Genomic DNA, 21,929 nt, shown 5'->3' on the forward strand with positions numbered 1-21,929 from the left:
CACAAAAATGAGGATTGCTGAAGTCAGTTAAAGATCCATGTCTCTTTCTAAGATTCTAATCTTATTTATTATTTTTGATTTAATTAAAACACAATTTAAAGATGATCATTATTAAAATTGCAAAAAGATTGATCCCTAACACTATGGTGTTAGGGATCATACTGCTATTAATTTAATTGCCTCTTATTTAAATAATCGGATTCAACGTGTTAAAATAGATAACGAAATATCTGATCCTTTGGAAGTTGAAAGTGGTGTGCCTCAGGGTAGTATTTTAGGACCCTTGTTTTTTATCATTTACACGTCTAGATTTTATCTTCAATTAAACCATTGTGCCCATCATTTTTATGCAGATGACACGCAGTTATATTATTCATTTTTACCAGGAGATTTTAAAATGGCTGAGTTTAAAATTAATCAGGATTTACAAGCTATTTGTGATGTTTCTTCAAAGCATTTATTAAAATTAAATCCTTCGAAGTCATCTATAATATTCATAGGTAATCGAACTAATGTAAATAATATTTTAAATAGTATAAACATTAAATTGGGGGACGAAAGAATTCCAGTTGTTGACAAAAGTAAGAGTTTGGGCCTTATAGTAGATAATAATATTCGTTTCAAACATCACGTGTCTAATATTCTTAAAAAGGCATATCTTGCTTTGAAATGAATTTATTTGCATAGACACTATTTAAGTAAAGATATTAAGAAGCTTTTATATGATTCATTGGTCCTTTCACAATGTAATTACTGTGATGTAGTGTATGGCTGGTGTATTGATTATGAGGATAGGGGTAGACTGCAAAAGCTCCAAAACTCTTGCATTCGACTAATATTTGGCATTCGCAGGAGAAACCGCATTTCCCATAAACTTCACGAACTTGGATGGCTTAATATGCATAATCGAAGAATTGCTCATTCTTTAGCATTTTTTTATAAAATTTTAATCTATCGTAGTCCGCCCTATCTCTATCAAAAAATAACTTTTAGAAATGATGTACACCATTTAAATTTAAGAAGAAATACTATTCTCATTCCGAGACATAAAACACAGTTATTTAAACGATCATTTTCTTACAATTTTGCTTATCAAATAAATTCTTTAAATTTGGATCCGGACCAATTATCAATTTCTTGTAATACTTTTCGTAATAGGATGATTGTACATCTAATGAATCAGCCGGGTTTATAATTTAAGTTCTTCTTTTTTAACTTTTTGAATGGTTGTTTTTTTGAGTAATTTATTACAATTTTTGGTATTGGGATCGTTTTATTTATTTATTTATTGTCTGCAATAATTTTTCTATTTTTTGTTATTTAACAAAAAATTTAATCTGTTTTTTGGGTATTTGCAATGTGTATTGTTTTGCTTGATGTTAAACTGTCATATTTAGAATTTAGAACTCTTATATGTAGGTTTATTAGGTATATGATTAAAGAAAAAGCTGTATTTAATCAGTTATTAGTTAAGCGTTACTGTTAATGAGCGTTACTGAAATTACCATTTTTTTTAATGAAGCGTTGGGCCACAATGTTAAAGACCAGAATCTGCCATGGCAGAATTCTGAATTTGTTGGCCTTTTATTTGCGTAAATTTATTGCTAGATTTTGTAAACTTGTATTTTTTTTTTGTTTCTTCTATGCAAATAAAAAATATTTATTATTATTAACTTTTAACGATTTTCGTGCATAACTAAAATTTATTTTAAGAAAAAATAATTGCTGGATTAATAAAATTAGTATGAACAACATGACAAATTTCTCAAATGCAGAAATTACAAAATTAAAGTCTTTAAAGAAAGAACACCCATAAAAATAAATAAAACTAATTTAAATAATGAACGAACTAATGAACTATGAATGAATTAATAAATTAAAAAGTATGAAATTTTAATATTTTCTTCAAAAATCTATAATTTGTCTTCATTATTTCTAACATATTTCTTATCCCTGTTATACGATCAAACAATTATAATTTTAGATAAAAAACATATAAGTCGCCCTCAACTTGTTGATTATTCTTTAAATAATTATCTTACTAGGTTCGGCCATAATGTATGTCCATTAGGGCGGGCCGAAAAAGGCTGAAAAAAAATTTTTTCGAAATTTTATTTGGTATAGTGAAAAAAAGTTGTGGAATGGTTTAAAAATAATGTTGTATTTTTTTCAAAATTTTAAAATAAAATTTGACCGCGCCCCAATGACCTTAAAATAAAAAAATTATTTCGGATTTGGTATAACTGTAAATAGTTCATAAATAATATATTTAAAACACAAATAAAATATCCAAAAAATCCACCAAAAAACCAAATTGTGATATCGAAATTAACATACAAGGAATTTATTTTGATGGAAGAAAAGATCACACTATGGTTTTAAGTGAAGGACGCCGTGTTATCAGACAAGAAGAACATATAGCTCTTATAGAAGAACCAAAAAGCAAGTATCTTGACCATTTAACAATTAAAGGATCTGGAACATCTGCCAATATTGTAAAAAGTATGATTTCTTGTTTAAAGACCAAATCAATAAGTTTAAACTTCATTAGGGCAATCGGTTGTGATGGTACAAATGTTAACACGGGCTGGAAAAGTGGTGTGATTAGATTAATGGAAAAGCAGATTGGAACACCCGTCCAATGGCTGATATGTTTGCTTCACGCCAACGAGTTACCTCTTCGACATTTGTTGCAAGCTTTGGAAGGAAAAACTACAGGGCAACATTCACTTTCAGGACCCATTGGATCACTTTTGACAACTTGCGAGTTGTCCAAAAATTTAATTCAATTGAAACTGATTTACCTGAAATAAATAAAGAAGATCTAAGTACTGATCAGCAGTACTTATATCAGATATGTTGTGCCATTAAAACTGGAACTTGTTCGGATACTCTAAGCAAAAAAAATCCAGGAAGATTAAGTCATGCTCGATGGTTAACAATGGCTAACAGGGTATTACGTTTATATATATCAACCAGTGAACCTTCTGACACCTTGGTCGTTTTATCAAGGTTTATTATGAAGGTTTATGCACCAATGTGGTTTTATATCAAAACGAAACCATTGTGCCAGTATGGAGCGCAACATTTATGGCAATCTATAATTTTTTCTCGAGAATTTCCCGAAAACATAAAGAAAATAATTGATAATGTCATAAGCACTAACGCTTACTTTGCCCATCCCGAGAACATTCTGTTAGGAATGATTACTGACTCGCGGAATCATATACGAGAACTGTGGATTCGTCGAATATATATTTGTTTGAGAAAAAATATATCAGTTATTTGTATTGCAAAATATTTCATTTTTAGAAAATTTAACTCTTGAAAATATATTTCCATCCAAAATCCTTCATAAAAATCTCTTTTGTCTTAAATAGATATTTTACTGAAAACTTAAACAATATTTTTTTTATTTTTTTAAATAGCATATTTTGCTTTCCTAAATTCGACAATTTCTTTTGTATCAATTACAGTGACTTTTCCTTGAATAATTTAATTCTGGTCTCTTTATCAAACACATCACCGTCAAGTATTTTCACAAATAATTCAATATTTACAAGCAAACCTAAGATAAAAAGACATGATTCATTTTTTAACTTAAATTCATAAAACATATAAAAACTCTTACCTTAACATATTATCGGACGTTAAAACTAAAATATGCGAATCGCTGACACTCCCAGGGTGAAATTTCACTTGTCGAACCTGCACCACATCGCTGGTGGCGAGCAAGTGCTCGTCCAAACTGTAGCTCCTGCAATAAAATAAATTTATGAAAATATTCGCCTAAAAATAAATAATTATTACGCTAAATTACCTCTGCAAGTCACACCAAAGAATTATACCGGAGGAGTTTCGAGGGAAAATTTCGCGAGTATATCATTTTAAAAGGTCCCTTTACGACTCGGTTAATGGCTTTTGTTTTGTAGGTGTAGTTTTAGATGGGACGCCAGGTGGCGACCATACATTAATGATACTTTATCAATATTTTCATTAATTTTTATACTCCCTCACCATATTTTGACATTTTGTCAAAACATTCTATTTTCGTTAATAATCAGTACAATTGACAAATTTAGTAGTGGTTAGGTTAAATTTGTTATCCATACAAAAAATGGTGTAAATCTGAAGAACCCCTTTTCATCTTGTAATTTGATTGCATTTATATGAGAAAATTTAACTTAATCTATATCTTTTTAATAGAATCGACTGTTTATAGTTATTAACCATTGCGTACGGGACACCCTGTATATAATAATTTCCATAGTAAATGATACCAAAAATTTCAGAAGGCTTAAAAGTTGCCGGAATCATTTTGATTTACTCAAAATTGTACCTTACCCCGGCGATTATTCGGAGGGTGGTTTAAATAATACCTAACTGTTAGTTTAAGCCTCGTTCACGCATTCCGCTAATCCGCGCGCTAATTTTATCGCTTTTTTATGGTAATTTCGACCGCTTCTGCCGCGGCCAAATCTTCGCGAGTGTGAGATTACCTAACCTATGCTTTCTTAATTATATTGTTAAGAAGGACAGCGGCGGAGAGTTGGGTGTGAACAGTTTAATATCTCAGAACAACACGTTTTAGCTCAAAAGTTGAAAAACTCAATGTTTATTTGTCATAGACTGGCACAGTATTAATAGGTCGAAATTCATTACCACATTTGATGTCTTGTACTTTTGGAACAGGAACAATAGTAGACAGTTATATTTTTGGTATACGAAGACGCAACAGCATTACTTATAAGCTTAAAGATGTAAAATGGTTAGATATGGCAACACGTAGAAAGCTACATTCAGTTTCTTTTTATTATAAAATTTTAAAAAATCGCACCCCTCACTACCTTTTTAATAAAATTAAACTAGGAACTTCAGCACATAAACCTAAGACAAAGATATCTTGTGACATTCTAAGACATCATAAGAAAATTTTTAAATCAGTTTTTTCCTAAAATGCTGCCAAGCTGATAAATAAGTATAAAATTAATGATTTAACATTGTCAGTCCGCTCATTTAGAAATTCAATTTGGAAAAAAAATGTTTGTTTAATATGTAACCTATTTAATTATACAATATGTGACGTAGCGCTGCATTTATAGTGTCATCTCTTCTTTTCTCTTCTTTACGCCTTCTTTTCTTTCGATCTCTCCTACTATTCTCTCTCTCTTTCTCCCTCTTTATTTTGTAAATATATTCTTATATATATAATTATAAAAAAATAAATAAATAAATAAATAAACAGTTTACTTCGTGGCTTCAACAGCCCCTACGTAATTGTTAGGATGCTGAAATTAGGCCATTTAATTCTGCACAATTATATTATTATTATTATTTCTTTTACAGCAATGTAAATATTGAATTGTTAATTGTATTGGGAATTAATAAAAGTTATTATTATTATTATTATTATTATTATTATTCCAGTACTCAATAATATCTAAAAAACGATCATCAACATCGCACAGAAGCTGCTTTAAAACACCAGTCTTCCCTCCACCAAAATTTTCTAGGTCTTTAATTATTTCTTTAATTCTTGTCACGGAAATATTATTAAATTTTGTCATTAAACTATTTCGTACAGGGGTTCTTGTAAAATCAGTTAGACTATTAATCGCTTAAAGAACAGCTTCAATAAAATTTACCAAATATTCATTAAATCGAGTCTACTGTCTGCGAGTGACATTACACACTTTATTGGACACATTTTAGTTCTTTCCGGTCAAAAGAGTCTTTTCATTACTTCAGAGTTGTTTTGGATTATTTTTATTGAGCGTAAAATCCTTCCTTCTCAACATTTATTTTGTTTACAATAATATTCATTCCATATGATTTCATTATTTTCCATATCACCCTTTTGTAAAGTATTTTTGCATTTATATTCTTATATCAAGTGTTATCCATCTTTTATCAACTTATTTTTCCTTTTGACGAATTTTTGAACCCTTGGGCATATACTGTCAAAATTTTTTAAAAATTCGCAACCATTAGCTAGTAAGTTGACGTCTGTATAATTTTTATTTTAATTGATTGTAAGCAATTTCAAACCGTGAGTAGAGAAATGTTAATTAGGAAATTAGAATGGTAAGGCCTTAAAAATAATATATTGAAGTGGTTTCAATCTAAGTGGTAGAGTTCAGCGAGTCATCTACAAAAATAGTTCATCTGAAAGTGTTAATGTAAAGCATGGTGTGCCGCAGGGAACGGTCTTGGGCCCCTTGCTATTTTTATTATATGTCAACGATATGGTGGAGGTAATGCGGGGGTGTAATGTGGTGTTGTTTGCGGACGATACAATGATATATGTGGTGGGTAAAGACATTCATCAATTGCAACAGGTCATGAACGTTGAACTCAATAACTTATTCATCTGGCTTTGTAGAAATAATACCCGAAAAATGAAAAAACCCAAACTTTGAAGGTCGATATCTCGGCTTCTATGGGAGCTATTGGGAAAATTCCAACGGTTTTGTCTTAGTTTCGTCATTCTGAATCCAACGAGACCATCCGCGAGGTCGTATCATTTACGATAGCCGAGATATGGCTTTTTTGATGCCCATTTTTGGCCTCAAAAACAGACGTCGAAAACGACTTTTTCAGGATTTTCAAAGTGCTCTCATTCCCTTAGTTCTGCTCGGATCCTGTTATAACCCGGTGTTTTCGTAATCTAGATGATCAGAATAAGACGCTGGTATACTTAGTTTGATTTCGAAAAAAATCAATTTTTGGTGAAAAAATTCGATACGGGGGGGTATACCCGAAAAATGAAAAAAACCAAACTTTGAAGTACGATATCTCGGCTTCTATGGGAGCTATTGGGAAAATTCCAACGGTTTTATCTTAGTTTCGTCATTCTGAATCCAACGAGACCATCCGCAAGGTCGTACCATTTACGATAGCCGAGATATGGCTTTTTTGATGCCCATTTTTGGCCTCAAAAACAGACGTCGAAAACGACTTTTTCAGGATTTTCAAAGTGCTCTCATTCCCTTAGTTCTGCTCGGATCCTGTTATAACCCGGTGTTTTCGTAATCTAGATGATCAGAATAAGACGCTGGTATACTTAGTTTGATTTCGAAAAAAATCAATTTTTGGTGAAAAAATTCGATACGGGGGGGTATACCCGAAAAATGAAAAAAACCAAACTTTGAAGTACGATATCTCGGCTTCTATGGGAGCTATTGGGAAAATTCCAACGGTTTTATCTTAGTTTCGTCATTCTGAATCCAACGAGACCATCCGCAAGGTCGTACCATTTACGATAGCCGAGATATGGCTTTTTTGATGCCCATTTTTGGCCTCAAAAACAGACGTCGAAAACGACTTTTTCAGGATTTTCAAAGTGCTCTCATTCCCTTAGTTCTGCTCGGATCCTGTTATAACCCGGTGTTTTCGTAATCTAGATGATCAGAATAAGACGCTGGTATACTTAGTTTGATTTCCAAAAAAATCAATTTTTGGTGAAAAAATTCGATACGGGGGGGTATACCCGAAAAATGAAAAAAACCAAACTTTGAAGTACGATATCTCGGTTTCTATGGGAGCTATTGGGAAAATTCCAACGGTTTTGTCTTAGTTTCGTCATTCTGAATCCAACGAGACCATCCGCAAGGTCGTAGCATTTACGATAGCCGAGATATGGCATTTTTGATGCCCATTTTTGGCCTCAAAAACAGACGTCGAAAACGACTTTTTCAGGATTTTCAAAGTGCTCTCATTCCCTTAGTTCTGCTCGGATCCTGTTATAACCCGGTGTTTTCGTAATCTAGATGATCAGAATAAGACGCTGGTGTACTTAGTTTGATTTCGAAAAAAATCAATTTTTGGTGAAAAAATTCGATACGGGGGGGTATACCCGAAAAATGAAAAAAACCAAACTTTGAAGTACGATATCTCGGCTTCTATGGGAGCTATTGGAAAAATTCCAACGGTTTTGTCTTAGTCTCGTCATACTGAATCCAACGAGACCATCTGCAAGGTCGTAGCTTTTACGATAGCCGAGATATGGCATTTTTGATGCCCATTTTTGGCCTCAAAAACAGACGTCGAAAACGACTTTTTCAGGATTTTCAAAGTGCTCTCATTCCCTTAGTTCTGCTCGGATCCTGTTATAACCTGGTGTTTTCGTAATCTAGATGATCAGAATAAGACGCTGGTATACTTAGTTTGATTTCGAAAAAAATCAATTTTTGGTGAAAAAATTCGATACGGGGGGGTATACCCGAAAAATGAAAAAAACCAAACTTTAAAGTACGATATCTCGGCTTCTATGGGAGCTATTGGGAAAATTCCAACGGTTTTGTCTTAGTTTCGTCATTCTGAATCCAACGAGACCATCTGCAAGGTCGTAGCTTTTACGATAGCCGAGATATGGCATTTTTGATGCCCATTTTTGGCCTCAAAAACAGACGTCGAAAACGACTTTTTCAGGATTTTCAAAGTGCTCTCATTCCCTTAGTTCTGCTCGGATCCTGTTATAACCTGGTGTTTTCGTAATCTAGATGATCAGAATAAGACGCTGGTATACTTAGTTTGATTTCGAAAAAAATCAATTTTTGGTGAAAAAATTCGATACGGGGGGGTATACCCGAAAAATGAAAAAAACCAAACTTTAAAGTACGATATCTCGGCTTCTATGGGAGCTATTGGGAAAATTCCAACGGTTTTGTCTTAGTTTCGTCATTCTGAATCCAACGAGACCATCTGCAAGGTCGTAGCTTTTACGATAGCCGAGATATGGCATTTTTGATGCCCATTTTTGGCCTCAAAAACAGACGTCGAAAACGACTTTTTCAGGATTTTCAAAGTGCTCTCATTCCCTTAGTTCTGCTCGGATCCTGTTATAACCTGGTGTTTTCGTAATCTAGATGATCAGAATAAGACGCTGGTATACTTAGTTTGATTTCGAAAAAAATCAATTTTTGGTGAAAAAATTCGATACGGGGGGGTATACCCGAAAAATGAAAAAAACCAAACTTTAAAGTACGATATCTCGGCTTCTATGGGAGCTATTGGGAAAATTCCAACGGTTTTGTCTTAGTTTCGTCATTCTGAATCCAACGAGACCATCTGCAAGGTCGTAGCTTTTACGATAGCCGAGATATGGCATTTTTGATGCCCATTTTTGGCCTCAAAAACAGACGTCGAAAACGACTTTTTCAGGATTTTCAAAGTGCTCTCATTCCCTTAGTTCTGCTCGGATCCTGTTATAACCTGGTGTTTTCGTAATCTAGATGATCAGAATAAGACGCTGGTATACTTAGTTTGATTTCGAAAAAAATCAATTTTTGGTGAAAAAATTCGATACGGGGGGGTATACCCGAAAAATGAAAAAAACCAAACTTTAAAGTACGATATCTCGGCTTCTATGGGAGCTATTGGGAAAATTCCAACGGTTTTGTCTTAGTTTCGTCATTCTGAATCCAACGAGACCATCTGCAAGGTCGTAGCTTTTACGATAGCCGAGATATGGCATTTTTGATGCCCATTTTTGGCCTCAAAAACAGACGTCGAAAACGACTTTTTCAGGATTTTCAAAGTGCTCTCATTCCCTTAGTTCTGCTCGGATCCTGTTATAACCTGGTGTTTTCGTAATCTAGATGATCAGAATAAGACGCTGGTATACTTAGTTTGATTTCGAAAAAAATCAATTTTTGGTGAAAAAATTCGATACGGGGGGGTATACCCGAAAAATGAAAAAAACCAAACTTTAAAGTACGATATCTCGGCTTCTATGGGAGCTATTGGGAAAATTCCAACGGTTTTGTCTTAGTTTCGTCATTCTGAATCCAACGAGACCATCTGCAAGGTCGTAGCTTTTACGATAGCCGAGATATGGCATTTTTGATGCCCATTTTTGGCCACAAAAACAGACGTCGAAAACGACTTTTTCAGGATTTTCAAAGTGCTCTCATTCCCTTAGTTCTGCTCGGATCCTGTTATAACCCAGTGTTTTCATAATCTAGATGATCAGAATAAGACGCTGGTATACTTAGTTTGATTTCGAAAAAAATCAATTTTTGGTGAAAAAATTCGATACGGGGGGGTATACCCGAAAAATGAAAAAAACCAAACTTTGAAGTACGATATCTCGGCTTCTATGGGAGCTATTGGGAAAATTCCAACGGTTTTGTCTTAGTTTCGTCATTCTAAATCCAACGAGACCATCTGCAAGGTCGTAGCTTTTACGATAGCCGAGATATGGCATTTTTGATGCCCATTTTTGGCCTCAAAAACAGACGTCGAAAACGACTTTTTCAGGATTTTCAAAGTGCTCTCATTCCCTTAGTTCTGCTCGGATCCTGTTATAACCCGGTGTTTTCGTAATCTAGATGATCAGAATAAGACGCTGGTATACTTAGTTTGATTTCGAAAAAAATCAATTTTTGGTGAAAAAATTCGATACGGGGGGGGTATACCCGAAAAATGAAAAAAACCAAACTTTGAAGTACGATATCTCGGCTTCTATGGGAGCTATTGGGAAAATTCCAACGGTTTTGTCTTAGTTTCGTCATTCTGAATCCAACGAGACCATCCGCAAGGTCGTAGCATTTACGATAGCCGAGATATGGCATTTTTGATGCCCATTTTTGGCCTCAAAAACAGACGTCGAAAACGACTTTTTCAGGATTTTCAAAGTGCTCTCATTCCTTTAGTTCTGCTCGGATCCTGTTATAACCCGGTGTTTTCGTAATCTAGATGATCAGAATAAGACGCTGGTATACTTAGTTTGATTTCTAAAAAAAATCAATTTTTGGTGAAAAAATTCGATACGGGGGGGTATGGTATACCCGAAAAATGAAAAAAACCAAACTTTGAAGTACGATATCTCAAACGTCGAAAATTTTATAGGCCCTTTTTTTACCAATAATGATTGATATAATGGAATGATCGCTAATTTTAGGGGTTAGATAAACTTTAAATATATCAGTATCTAACTTCTTGGCATTGTTCTAGTTCGTGTCTTTATTATTTTGTTAAATCCATTAATATAAATATTATTTACGATTTTGTTACCATAACAAGTATTTTTTAATAAGTTAAAATTTAATAATATACTTCAAAACCAGAAGTTCGAAATCAAAATCAAGGTTTTCTTTTAAATGCAAATTAAAATTATTTAATCCATGATTTACTTGTAAGAAAGTAAAACAAAAATTACACCTCAAAATATTAATATACAGAATAAAATTAAAAAAATATAAATCATTCAATAAAAAAAATAATTTCAATCAAGAATAATTTTCTAAAATTTAAAAAGTTAAAGGCAGATAAAATTTCTAGAAAAAAATAATTTTTTAATTTCAAAATATTTAGAAAGAAAAGAAAATTAAATATTTTAGCTTTATAATGAATTGATGCTTATTTCAAAAAAGTTAAATTAGCAAAATGTGGAAACAATAAATAAGCAAAACAAAAGTAGAGAAATAATAATCTAAAACTAATAATTTTAATAATATAAATATAGAAAAAACAAAAATTACACGATTTTGTAAATTTATTGCACACCAGTTTCATAGGATTATATATATATTTTGAGAACACATCCACATTTACAGATATTAAAAATTGCCTTTTTTTTTTCAAATTATAAAAAAGAAATTCAAATAAAAAAAGAACAAATTAAAAGAAAAAAAATTACTTTAACATATATGATAAGCTAAATTGGATAAAAAATAATATATAAAAATTATTAAAAAATCTAATATTACTTAACTAAAAAATATAAAAACTAGAAAACCGCAAAAATAATAATATAATATTAGATAAAAAATAAACAAAAAAAGAATATGTAGTAGTTTTATACACGGTGTCTCGAAAAAATGGAATATTGCAATTTTCCCAACAACCCTGTATATTTTTGAAAAACGCTCAGACCCGCCGATTTTCTTTTTTTTTGCTAGTTTTTTAAGACATGAATATATTATCTAGCATTACAATACTAAAGTTAATTTTTTTAAATGGCAATGTTTTTTTTTAAATTTTTACTTTAACTATTTGACTAAACCCTAGCCTATCACAAACACGTGTTGTATAGAGTCCCGCATTGTACTGGCCATATATTTCTTACTGCATCTCTTATGCTTCATATCAATATCTTATGCTTCATATCATATCATATCAATCTATAAGATTCAATTAAAAAAATTAAGTTTAAATAGTTAATAAAATTGGTATAAAAACCATACGGTAATAAAATAATGGCTCTTGTACGAAGTAAAAAAATTACGATCGGGATTATTGAGCTAGTAATAAAGAAGTGAAAGGTGAAACAAAGGAAAATTAAAAATAAATCAATATTTTTCAATTTTCAGACATAAAAACCCATTACATCCGAGAGTACGAGTTTACACATTAAATGTCCAAGAGGTTTATAAATTCTGGTTTTCATTACATAAAATACATAAAAAATGCAGTAGAAAAATATATTTTTTTAAATTCATAGTTTTTTCATTTTTAGACATAAAATTAAAAAAAGGGGTTACAAATATATCAGGGCAATCGTAGTAAAATTATGGTTTTCGTGCACCAAAAATAAACAAAATTGCATAAAAGAAATACAATTTTAAGAGAAAAATTTCAACATTAGTACTTCTACGCAATAATTAAAAAAAAAAACATTGATACGCCCCTGTCGCAAATAAATGTAAGAAAATATAGGTTTGAATATTCATCCCCATAAAACAGCGAAAATGGAGACGAAATTCCGTTTTATTATTGTTTACGGCGTTATTTTAACCCCGTGCCTGGATTAAGGCGTGACTAAATTTTTTAAGAATTCATCGGAATATAAGTTTTGCGCCTAATTAACTATAACCATAATTGAAATGAACGCGTCTTTAAGTAAAGTTAAATAATGTTGGTTGTGGCCATTTTATACGCTAAAAAAAACTAATATACAGGATGTTTCAGAAGAACTATTATATATTTTTATATTAGAACTAGATTATATATTTTTTGCAGTCTCATAAATTGAAAGGGCTAAAATATGAAAAAAAATTTAAATGTAAATTTAAATTAATCGTTATAATATACAAATGTAATTCCCAATTTTTATATTTATTTTTTAAAAAGGCCTGCTAAAAATAACTAAACATAAGTCTGATCTAATGAAATATAAACAATGTTTTTCTACAAGTTGGCATTAGAGTTTACAGTAAATACATTGCAGTGAGCTGTATATACAGGTCTGTATATACTGCATATACAGGTATTCGTTTGATGTGAATATCTGAAATATTTTTATTTTAATCATAAATAAATAAAGAAAAAATAAGGTAAAAAATAAACTATATATTTCGTGTATTTTATAATTAATTTTAATTTTCTTAGGATACTTACAACTCATAATTGCAACTTGCAGCTAGTTAATAATTTGGTATCGTTTTCTTATTTCAATTGCTTAAATTGCTTCAACTGCGTAAATAATAGAAAATTGGCAAAGTTAAAATACAAGGTAAAGTAATTTTTGGCTAACTAAAGAGTGTGCCAAAAGAGGTAAAAACTATAATTTACTAGTTTGTTATATGACTCAAATCTTAAATTAATGGGTTTAAATAAAATTTTCTAAAGAACTAATTAACCATGAAAAACAAAAATAAGTTACCTACATATATATAAAAATAATAAGAGTTTTTCATCAACCTACACTGGGTGTCAACTAAAGTATCTTAATGGTTTTCCTTAAAGCAATAAGAGTAATATATTGTATAAAATATTGAACTGGATATCTTGCCAAAAAAAAAATTTAGTACTCTACATCAATAATTAATTTCTATCGTTTAGACAATTTATTATAAAGAAGAAATAATAAGTATTTACACACCACACGTTTTTCTTCTTTGCAATATTGTATCTAAGGTAAAGAAATTGATTACTTATTTAGAGACCTAAATAGATTTTCTTATAGCGAAAAACCCAATTTTATACAATATGGCTCTGACAAAAAATAGCTGTTTAATATTTTTCGTTTGGATCTTATTAAAAGATTTTTATACAATTTTCTTGATTGTTGATCATCTCAACTGAAAAAAAAACGAATAAACCGATTTAAAAAACTTCTCTTTCGTGCGTACGAGTTTTGTCGAGAATTCCTTATTATCCACATTAAGTAATCTAAATAAAAATAGCACGCAGTATAATACAACAATAACTATTAACAATGGCTTACCAATGAAAAACACTTAATCTGACTCTACACAGAAATATTATAAATAACCTTTAAATTTTAAATGCATTAAAACTCTAGTTAACAACGCGAATATCTTTGTGCTAATCAACTGACAAAAAATAATGCTTTTAGCATATATACTGAGATTTGGTTTATTCCATGGTACCCTGGATGACGGTTTGTAGCAGATAAATGTAACATTTTCGTAATTACTACACTACAGCAATTACATTGATATTAATGGTAGAGCGAAACCTGGCGAATCTTAATTTTCTAGCTTCTAAGACTTTGACCTGTGTATTTTTTTAGAATTTTTTACAATAACATTTTTTACGTTTATTGTGGTTTATATTATATTTCTGATAAACAAAGCAGTTTGTAAATGTTAAAGCAAGTCAAAATCAGCAAGACTTGATACTTATGTGACAAAAATATTGACTGATTATAAAATTTACTTTTAATTTTTTTTATATTGAGAGCACACTTAAAAAATATCCAAATTCGTAATAGCTTACACCTAAAGCAAAAACTTGCTGTATTACGGTACAGCAAGATACGATAGAATTTTCTCTGCCGGTAACATCTGGATAATTTTTCATGATTAACCCCTTGAATTTCGCTTTTAAAACCAAACGAATAATTAAAATGGAAAAATTTCCTTCCATGTCCGGAGTCCCTCTTAAAAAGGCCCCCATAAACCATATTAAAACACCGAAATAAATTTTATGAAGATATACATACCGACTTGTTTTAGCCTTTAATTTCTTTCGGGGTTCGCCGCACCATATTTCTCAATCAAGTCATTTAAGTCATATTCGCACTAATTACGGTAAAGAGCGGCTAAAAAGCAAAAGACGTCACCGCAATTGTTATTTACCACCTGGATGTGTCACACGACCGAAAATCGTGTCGCGTCGAGACACTAATGGAGGTAAAAGGGTAAAAGAGGATCCTAAATTAAGAAATATCGTCTTTGGTTGGGTAAAAAACGACTATTTTTCTAACATACATATATAAACAAATATGTATTTTTTTTTAAGTTGAATTGAAAATATTGATATCACCCCAAAAAATATATTGGCAATTTAGAAACAGCAGTTTCCATTAATGATTGGTAAAACAAAACGTACATCATAGCCATATGTTTTATGCATTAAAAATATTTAATATATTCTAGGGTTATATACAAAAAAACATTTTTTTTTAATTATACTATAAGTACTCATTTTAATCAATTATGTCTTAAGACTGGAATGATATATTTTTAGAAAATGACGTAAATTAAAAATTTGAAAAATTTACTTAGTCAAAAATGTATAAGATAAAAATACGTCAAGTCATAAAAGACGGATGATTTTTCGTATGAAGAATAAAAAAAAACTTATACTACTTATCTACTATACAGAACGATCAACTATTAACCTACACAAATTGAAATAAATTTGACACGTTGTCAAGTGCACTAAACTTTAATAGCGGATTCTATGTTTAGAATAAAGCTTAATTTTCTTTATAAACTTATATAGAAAAAATGTTTGTTTTTCGAAATAAAGGCTCGTTAAAATTTTAAGAAAAGAAATGCATTTTAGTCATAACGTATCTACACGGATTTGGGGTAACAAAAAATTTTTTCCAGTGGTGTCCGTACGTGTTTCTTAAATTTAATGTTTGTATTAAAAATAGTACTTCACTGCTTATTCTGATCCCAAACGTTACTTCTCAAATCCTCATTCAGTTTGGAGCAAATTTGATTCCTTGCCTTTTTTTCATACGACGGTTTTCGAGAAAATAATATTATGGTGCAGTTTCTACGTCAGTGTACATGAAAATGAAGAGTTTTCATACGAAAGATCCGCACTACCTAAAGAAAAATATTACTGGAGATGAAATACATCGTATTTATGATCCTTAGAATACACAGAAACTCATAATTCATTAATAAATACCATCCATTGCACCAAAGTAAAAACGGTTAAATATCCGAATGATTATTAGTATAATCTTATTGAAGCCAGAATGGAATCTTCAGTTCTATTAGCAAAAAAGAAAATTAAAGCTTAAGTTCTCTTACATAAGACTCATGATGGATCACTGGAATTTCACTGAAAGTTCCCAGAGGTCAGAGGGAGTTAATATATATACATAAATTGTCCTTGTCTCATGGATTTCATGTTTGTGAGCAAGCTGTAAAGTGTAAATAGATTCTGAGGTACTGACATAAACCAGAACTTCACATAAGGATACGGATGACATTCTGGAACCCCATCTAGAGTTATCAGAGGCCAAAGAAAAATTGGAAATAGCAATAAGTCACCTTCGTTCTCGTTTAAACGTCTTGGACTATGTTTAAAGAGCTTAAGCTTGTCTCATCTTTCTTTGAATTAACTAAAGATATTTTTTAAGAATATTAAGACTTCTCCTAATAGGAAATTCTAATTAGAGCTAGATAGAGATATTCGTGGGCATGGATGAGATCCTGAAAGGCAATATAGTTCGCTCTCAAAAACACTAAATAATGAATAAATTCCGTCGATTGGAACTACTGACAGGGCCATAGGTTTAGTGAAGAATCCTTACAGATTTCTGTAGCTTGATCAAGGGTTATCAGAAGCCAAAGAAATTGGAAATATCAATGAGCCATCCTTCTATGAAGAAAATGAACATTTCCTTGCAGAACAAATACTATCATGATACTAACATGTACTATTTCACTTCCAAGATAGTACAATATATATGTTTATAAAAGCCTATAATAAACTACTAAGCTACATACAGTCTATTAAAATGTTGTAAAAACTATTTTAGTGTGGTTTTGATAGGGCACTAATTCAACATCGATTAATGTTGAAGGATGTTCAGTTATTCGTGTTGGGCTATCTATCTAAAATTTAAGGTCCTTGGATCATCCAATATTCCCAAGAATAATACAAATTTTCCCTTACAGCAACAAATAAAACTAAGAAATCACTCTTCACACCATAAATTTATTTGTAATAAATGACCTTAGTTATCTATAAGCTATTTAAAATATTTGAAAACATCATATAGATAGAAGTTATAAAAGTTAAATTATAAGAAAACCCAATAAATTTAACTTGCTAAATGTATTTATGAAGTTCCCATTGTTTCAGTATTTTATTCCCCGACTGTTCCATTATCTTTTGTGTATCTATTCTGGCCGCTTTTTATTTACTAACGTTAAATGGGACGAAAGCAACATTATTATCTGTTTGAAACTGTGGGCGTAAGTAATGAAAATGCTGTTGCGGTATTTACAGGTCATTATAACATTTTGTTTCGTTTATTTATTTATATATTTCGCTTAGAGTCTTAAAAAATTGTCCAAAATATATTATTAGTTGCATATTTCGAATTATAATTAGTTCGCCATCAGGGTCATCTCACAACAGATTAACAGTTCGGAATTATTTATTTGAAGTTATCAATGAAAAATCAATATTAGAAATTATACAGATCGATGGAGGACGCGAATTTTCGAACATACTCCGCATATAGGAATTTTACATCTCGGGTAGCAAGATGATGTTTAAGACTATATTTTAAGGCTACATTCCCTCTTCTAGACGTCTCTATAACGTTTTTATATTCTTTTAGACACCTTTCCTAAAGTTTACCTAAGAGGCTATTTTGATAACTAACTTCCAGATGCAATCTAGGTTCTATGCTCGATAAAACTCAAATATTCTCATATGTCGAGCCTGTTTTAGCATTCTTTACGCAAACATTAATCCCACAAAATCATCTCTTCTGAATTCCAACCCCCTTTTATCTACACATATACAAATCCGCCAAAGGGGAGGCTGAGGGAAAGGGCAGGATTCTTGAACATTAAAAATGACAGCGGTCTCGCATTCTAATTTTTACTGACCGCCGGTGTTTTATGATATTTTTCTTCCTGCTCCCTCCCTCCTCCCGCATCTTCCTGTGTGCAGAATCGTAAAAGGGTTGGGAACCCCATCCCTTTGTCCTTTGTGCCTTTGAATGCAAATTGGTTTTTATTTTTGCGGTCGCCACAGGGAGAAATATGTGCAAGAATTTTTAAATATACCTACGGATTATAATATGAGGCATTATTCTTTTGGATGAAAAATCTAATTTTTGTTTTGGGTCGGGGATGTTTGGAATATTTTTCGAGAAATGACCTTTGGAAACGTAAGAGTTTTAAGATACTTTAATCTTGTTTCAGAAGCCGTTTTAATATGCCACGTTTATATTAACTTTAATATGCATAAAATTAATTTATTCTTTTATATGATTATACAGACTGATGAAGGACGTACATTTTCGAATAAATAGTTCCGGACGAATTCAGATCCTCGTTCAATACTCTGAAACAATGTTTGGCTTTATTGCAGATATTTGGTAATTTTTTAAAAATATTTTTGGCAAATGAAAATTATTTTTTGGATATTTTAGGCATTACAAGTAAATCTTCTTGGATCCTTTGCTCACGTCATATAATTTAAAAATGCTTGGTTTTTGTTAGGGAACGACTAGAAATGAAAACAAATATCAAATAACGTACAACGATCTTTAATGCTTATATTAGAATCATTAACAAACTGCCTGTTCACTCTTTTTAGCTGATTATAAAATGAAAAAGGAAAAGACCCTTAGAAGTTATTGGTCTATAATTAATTCTGGTATTAGAAGTCAGTTTACCAAAAATCACAAATAAAAAGCAAAGGAATCAAAAAAATGAAGCCTATAATTATTATCATAAATTATCTATAAGTAAAATGTTATCATTGCCAAAAGCACGAGCTATTAAAACTAATAAAGAAAGTCTTAAAGCTCTTTCACAAAGATAAAAAGAAATATCGCTAAGAAATAATCAAAATCATAAAAAGAAAAACTTATAAACATAAATACGTATAATGACAAACCAATAAATTCTAATCTTAATAATATTAAAAGAAAATGGCTATTTTTTAACACAAAATTTAAAATACCTGAAAAAATTATAGAATTAAAAAATAAGTATAGAATATTAGCATTGTTTTAATAATTTAATAAAAATACTGGTCTTGTAAGCCAGAAATAAGATTTTTCTTTTAAAACTTCAGAAAAAGAGAAACCCCTTTTATTAATCTCCAAATAAAATATTTTACATAAACTATTTCCTGTTATCACAATTTCTTTCTTAATTTTAAACTTTTTATTTCCTATTATATTTATTTTTATAAACCACCCTTTATCTTTAGGAGGCGTACTTTTAACGCGAACAATTCTGATATGTATACAAATCAAAGAAGACTTAACCAAAGTGTGTTTAAATTTATTTGAAAATGCGGTTAGAAAATTTACTTTTAAAAATTGGTGGGTTTATAACGGTAATATTTACGTCAAAAAGGGTGATCAAGTTCATAGAATTACTGACCTGGGTGAGCTGACAAATATATAAATTATCTTTTCTTTTGGTGAGTTGAGAATATCTTATATAATTTGATGATAGGGACGCTAATGTCCATTTATAATTTAATAAATATATATATATATATATATATATATATATATATATATATATAAATTTAAATTTTTAAAATTTTAAATTTAATATAAATTTTCTTTTTCGTCACGTGTACCTTTTCACTGTGGCATGTTCAGTTTCTTTATTGCACAGAGTCTTTTTTTTGTAGTAATTACTTACTTTTTCTTAATTTTTTTATGTGAAAATTATGATTAATTGATTTTTTTTATATACCAGGGGTTCCTTTTTTGGTTTTTTTTTTCTTTGAATTGGGTAGTCTTTTTTTTTTCTTCAACTTACTACATTAATAATATTGTTTATTTTTCCTCGTTGTCTGATAAGTATATTGTATTGTGTACTTAAATATTTAATTAAGATTTATGTATCGTATAATTTACTATAAATTTTTTTGGGTTCTCCACTTAACACCACCATGAGCGGTATTTTTTTACTGTTACTATTACCTGTCTTGTGATAACTTAAACTAAAGAGAAATTAGTTAAAGAGCATACTTGCAAACTCCTTTTTTTAATTCCTACACTCCCTTATTTGTCCCTCTCTTTTATATAAATTTTCTTTTATTATATATTACATACATGTTTTCATGTGCGCATCTGAATACTAGATCACTTACAAACAGCTTTGATATTTTTCAGGATCATATAAAAAAGTATAAATATGACGTGATCGGTGTCTCGCAGACTTGGCTTCACTCCCATGTTTCCGATGACACTATTCACTTGGATAGTTACATTCTCGTTCGTCAGGATAGGCTAAATAGAGGTGGCGGTGTTGCTCTGTATCTCAAAAATACTTTTAACTTTCGTATTAAGCATAGAGAATCTGCAGCTTTTCTTGAACAAATTTGGATCGAGCTAAATATAAATGAAAAAAAAATCTTGTTGGAAACATCTATCGTCCACCTACAGGTGAACTAAACCTTTTTTATTCCGCTCTGGATAACATTCTGGTTGATTTTTATGCTGCCTATGAGCACATAATACTTCTTGGCGACTTTGACACAAATGTTTTTAATCCAAATATAAATACTTCATTGTTTGAAATTACTGAAGTTTATGGTTTAAAACAATTCATGTCAGAGTCGACAAGAGTGTCTGATACTTCTATGTCCCTGATTGATTTGATTTTTTCTAATATTGACCTCATGGAGGCTTGTGGTGTTAGGGATGTTGAGGTGTCAGATCACTTGTTGGTTTTTTATGAAATTAATTTTAATATTGCTGAGCCACAACGCTTTAGTTTTACATATAGAAACCTTTGTAATATTGAACATTTACGTTTTCAGTCTGATCTGGAGTTAATACCATGGCATAGTATGTATATCATGCCTGAAATTGACACTAAGGTTGATTTTTTCACACAATCGATACTTAATATCCTAGAAATACATGCGCCAATTAAGAGGGTTAATAATAAAAAAAACATATAGCCCCTGGATAACCCCCAACATCAGGTTTATGCAAAAGCTTCGTAATAGGACTCTAAATAAGTTTAGAGCTAGTAAGGATCGGGAGGACTAGAATACGTATAAACAGTATAGAAATATTACATCGTCTGCGATTCGTGCAGAGAAATTTGGAGTGAGTTGAAAAAATCAATATTTCTAAAAAATCTAATGTACAGCTTCCTATATCATTACAAGATAAGCCTAATACCGATTTTATAAATTTTTTTAGAGAGCAGGGAATTTTTCTTAATATATACGATTTTATGTTTAATTTAGTAGACCAGGATTTAGAAGAAAAAATTCTTCAAACTATAAAAAGTAAGGCATTTGGATCCGATAATTTAAATATTACTATTGTTACGCTTTGCTGTTCCGTGATTATTAACCCTCTTACCCACATTATAAATTGTTGTCTAGAGAAGAGCTACTTTCCGGAAAAGTGGAAGGAGGCCAATATAATTTCCTTACCTAAAATTAAAAATCCCACGGAATTCAACAATCTTCGTTCTATTTCTATACTTTCTGTTCTTTCGAAAATTTTGGAAAAAATTATGGAGCCCCAAATTCTTGATTATTTAAATAGCAATAATCTCATCCCAGAATATCAGTCTGGGTTTCGTAAAGGCTATAGCTGTGTCACTGCGTTGTCTCAAGTTACAGGCGATATATTTCGGGCTTTGGATAAAGATCAGGCAACTGTTTTAATTCTCTTAGATTTTACCAAAGCATTTGACATGGTGAATCATGAGATACTCATATCTCTATTACATTATCTAGGATTTTCTCAGTCGGCCTTAACA

General features: G+C 30.9%; 1 protein-coding gene across 1 annotated transcript in view; it reads right to left on the bottom strand.

Annotated features, from left to right (window-relative positions):
- The window catches only part of LOC126740205 (nuclear pore complex protein Nup88), a 173,651-nt gene that overhangs the window by 7,630 nt on the left and 144,092 nt on the right, over positions 1-21,929 (bottom strand). Inside the window, exon 3 of the mRNA XM_050446140.1 lies at positions 3,632-3,757. Coding sequence (XP_050302097.1) covers positions 3,632-3,757 — 126 coding nt within the window. The remainder of the gene's footprint in view (positions 1-3,631; positions 3,758-21,929) is intronic.

Source organism: Anthonomus grandis, chromosome 9 (assembly GCF_022605725.1).
Source record: "Anthonomus grandis grandis chromosome 9, icAntGran1.3, whole genome shotgun sequence".
NCBI classification, from domain to species: Eukaryota; Metazoa; Arthropoda; class Insecta; order Coleoptera; family Curculionidae; genus Anthonomus; species Anthonomus grandis.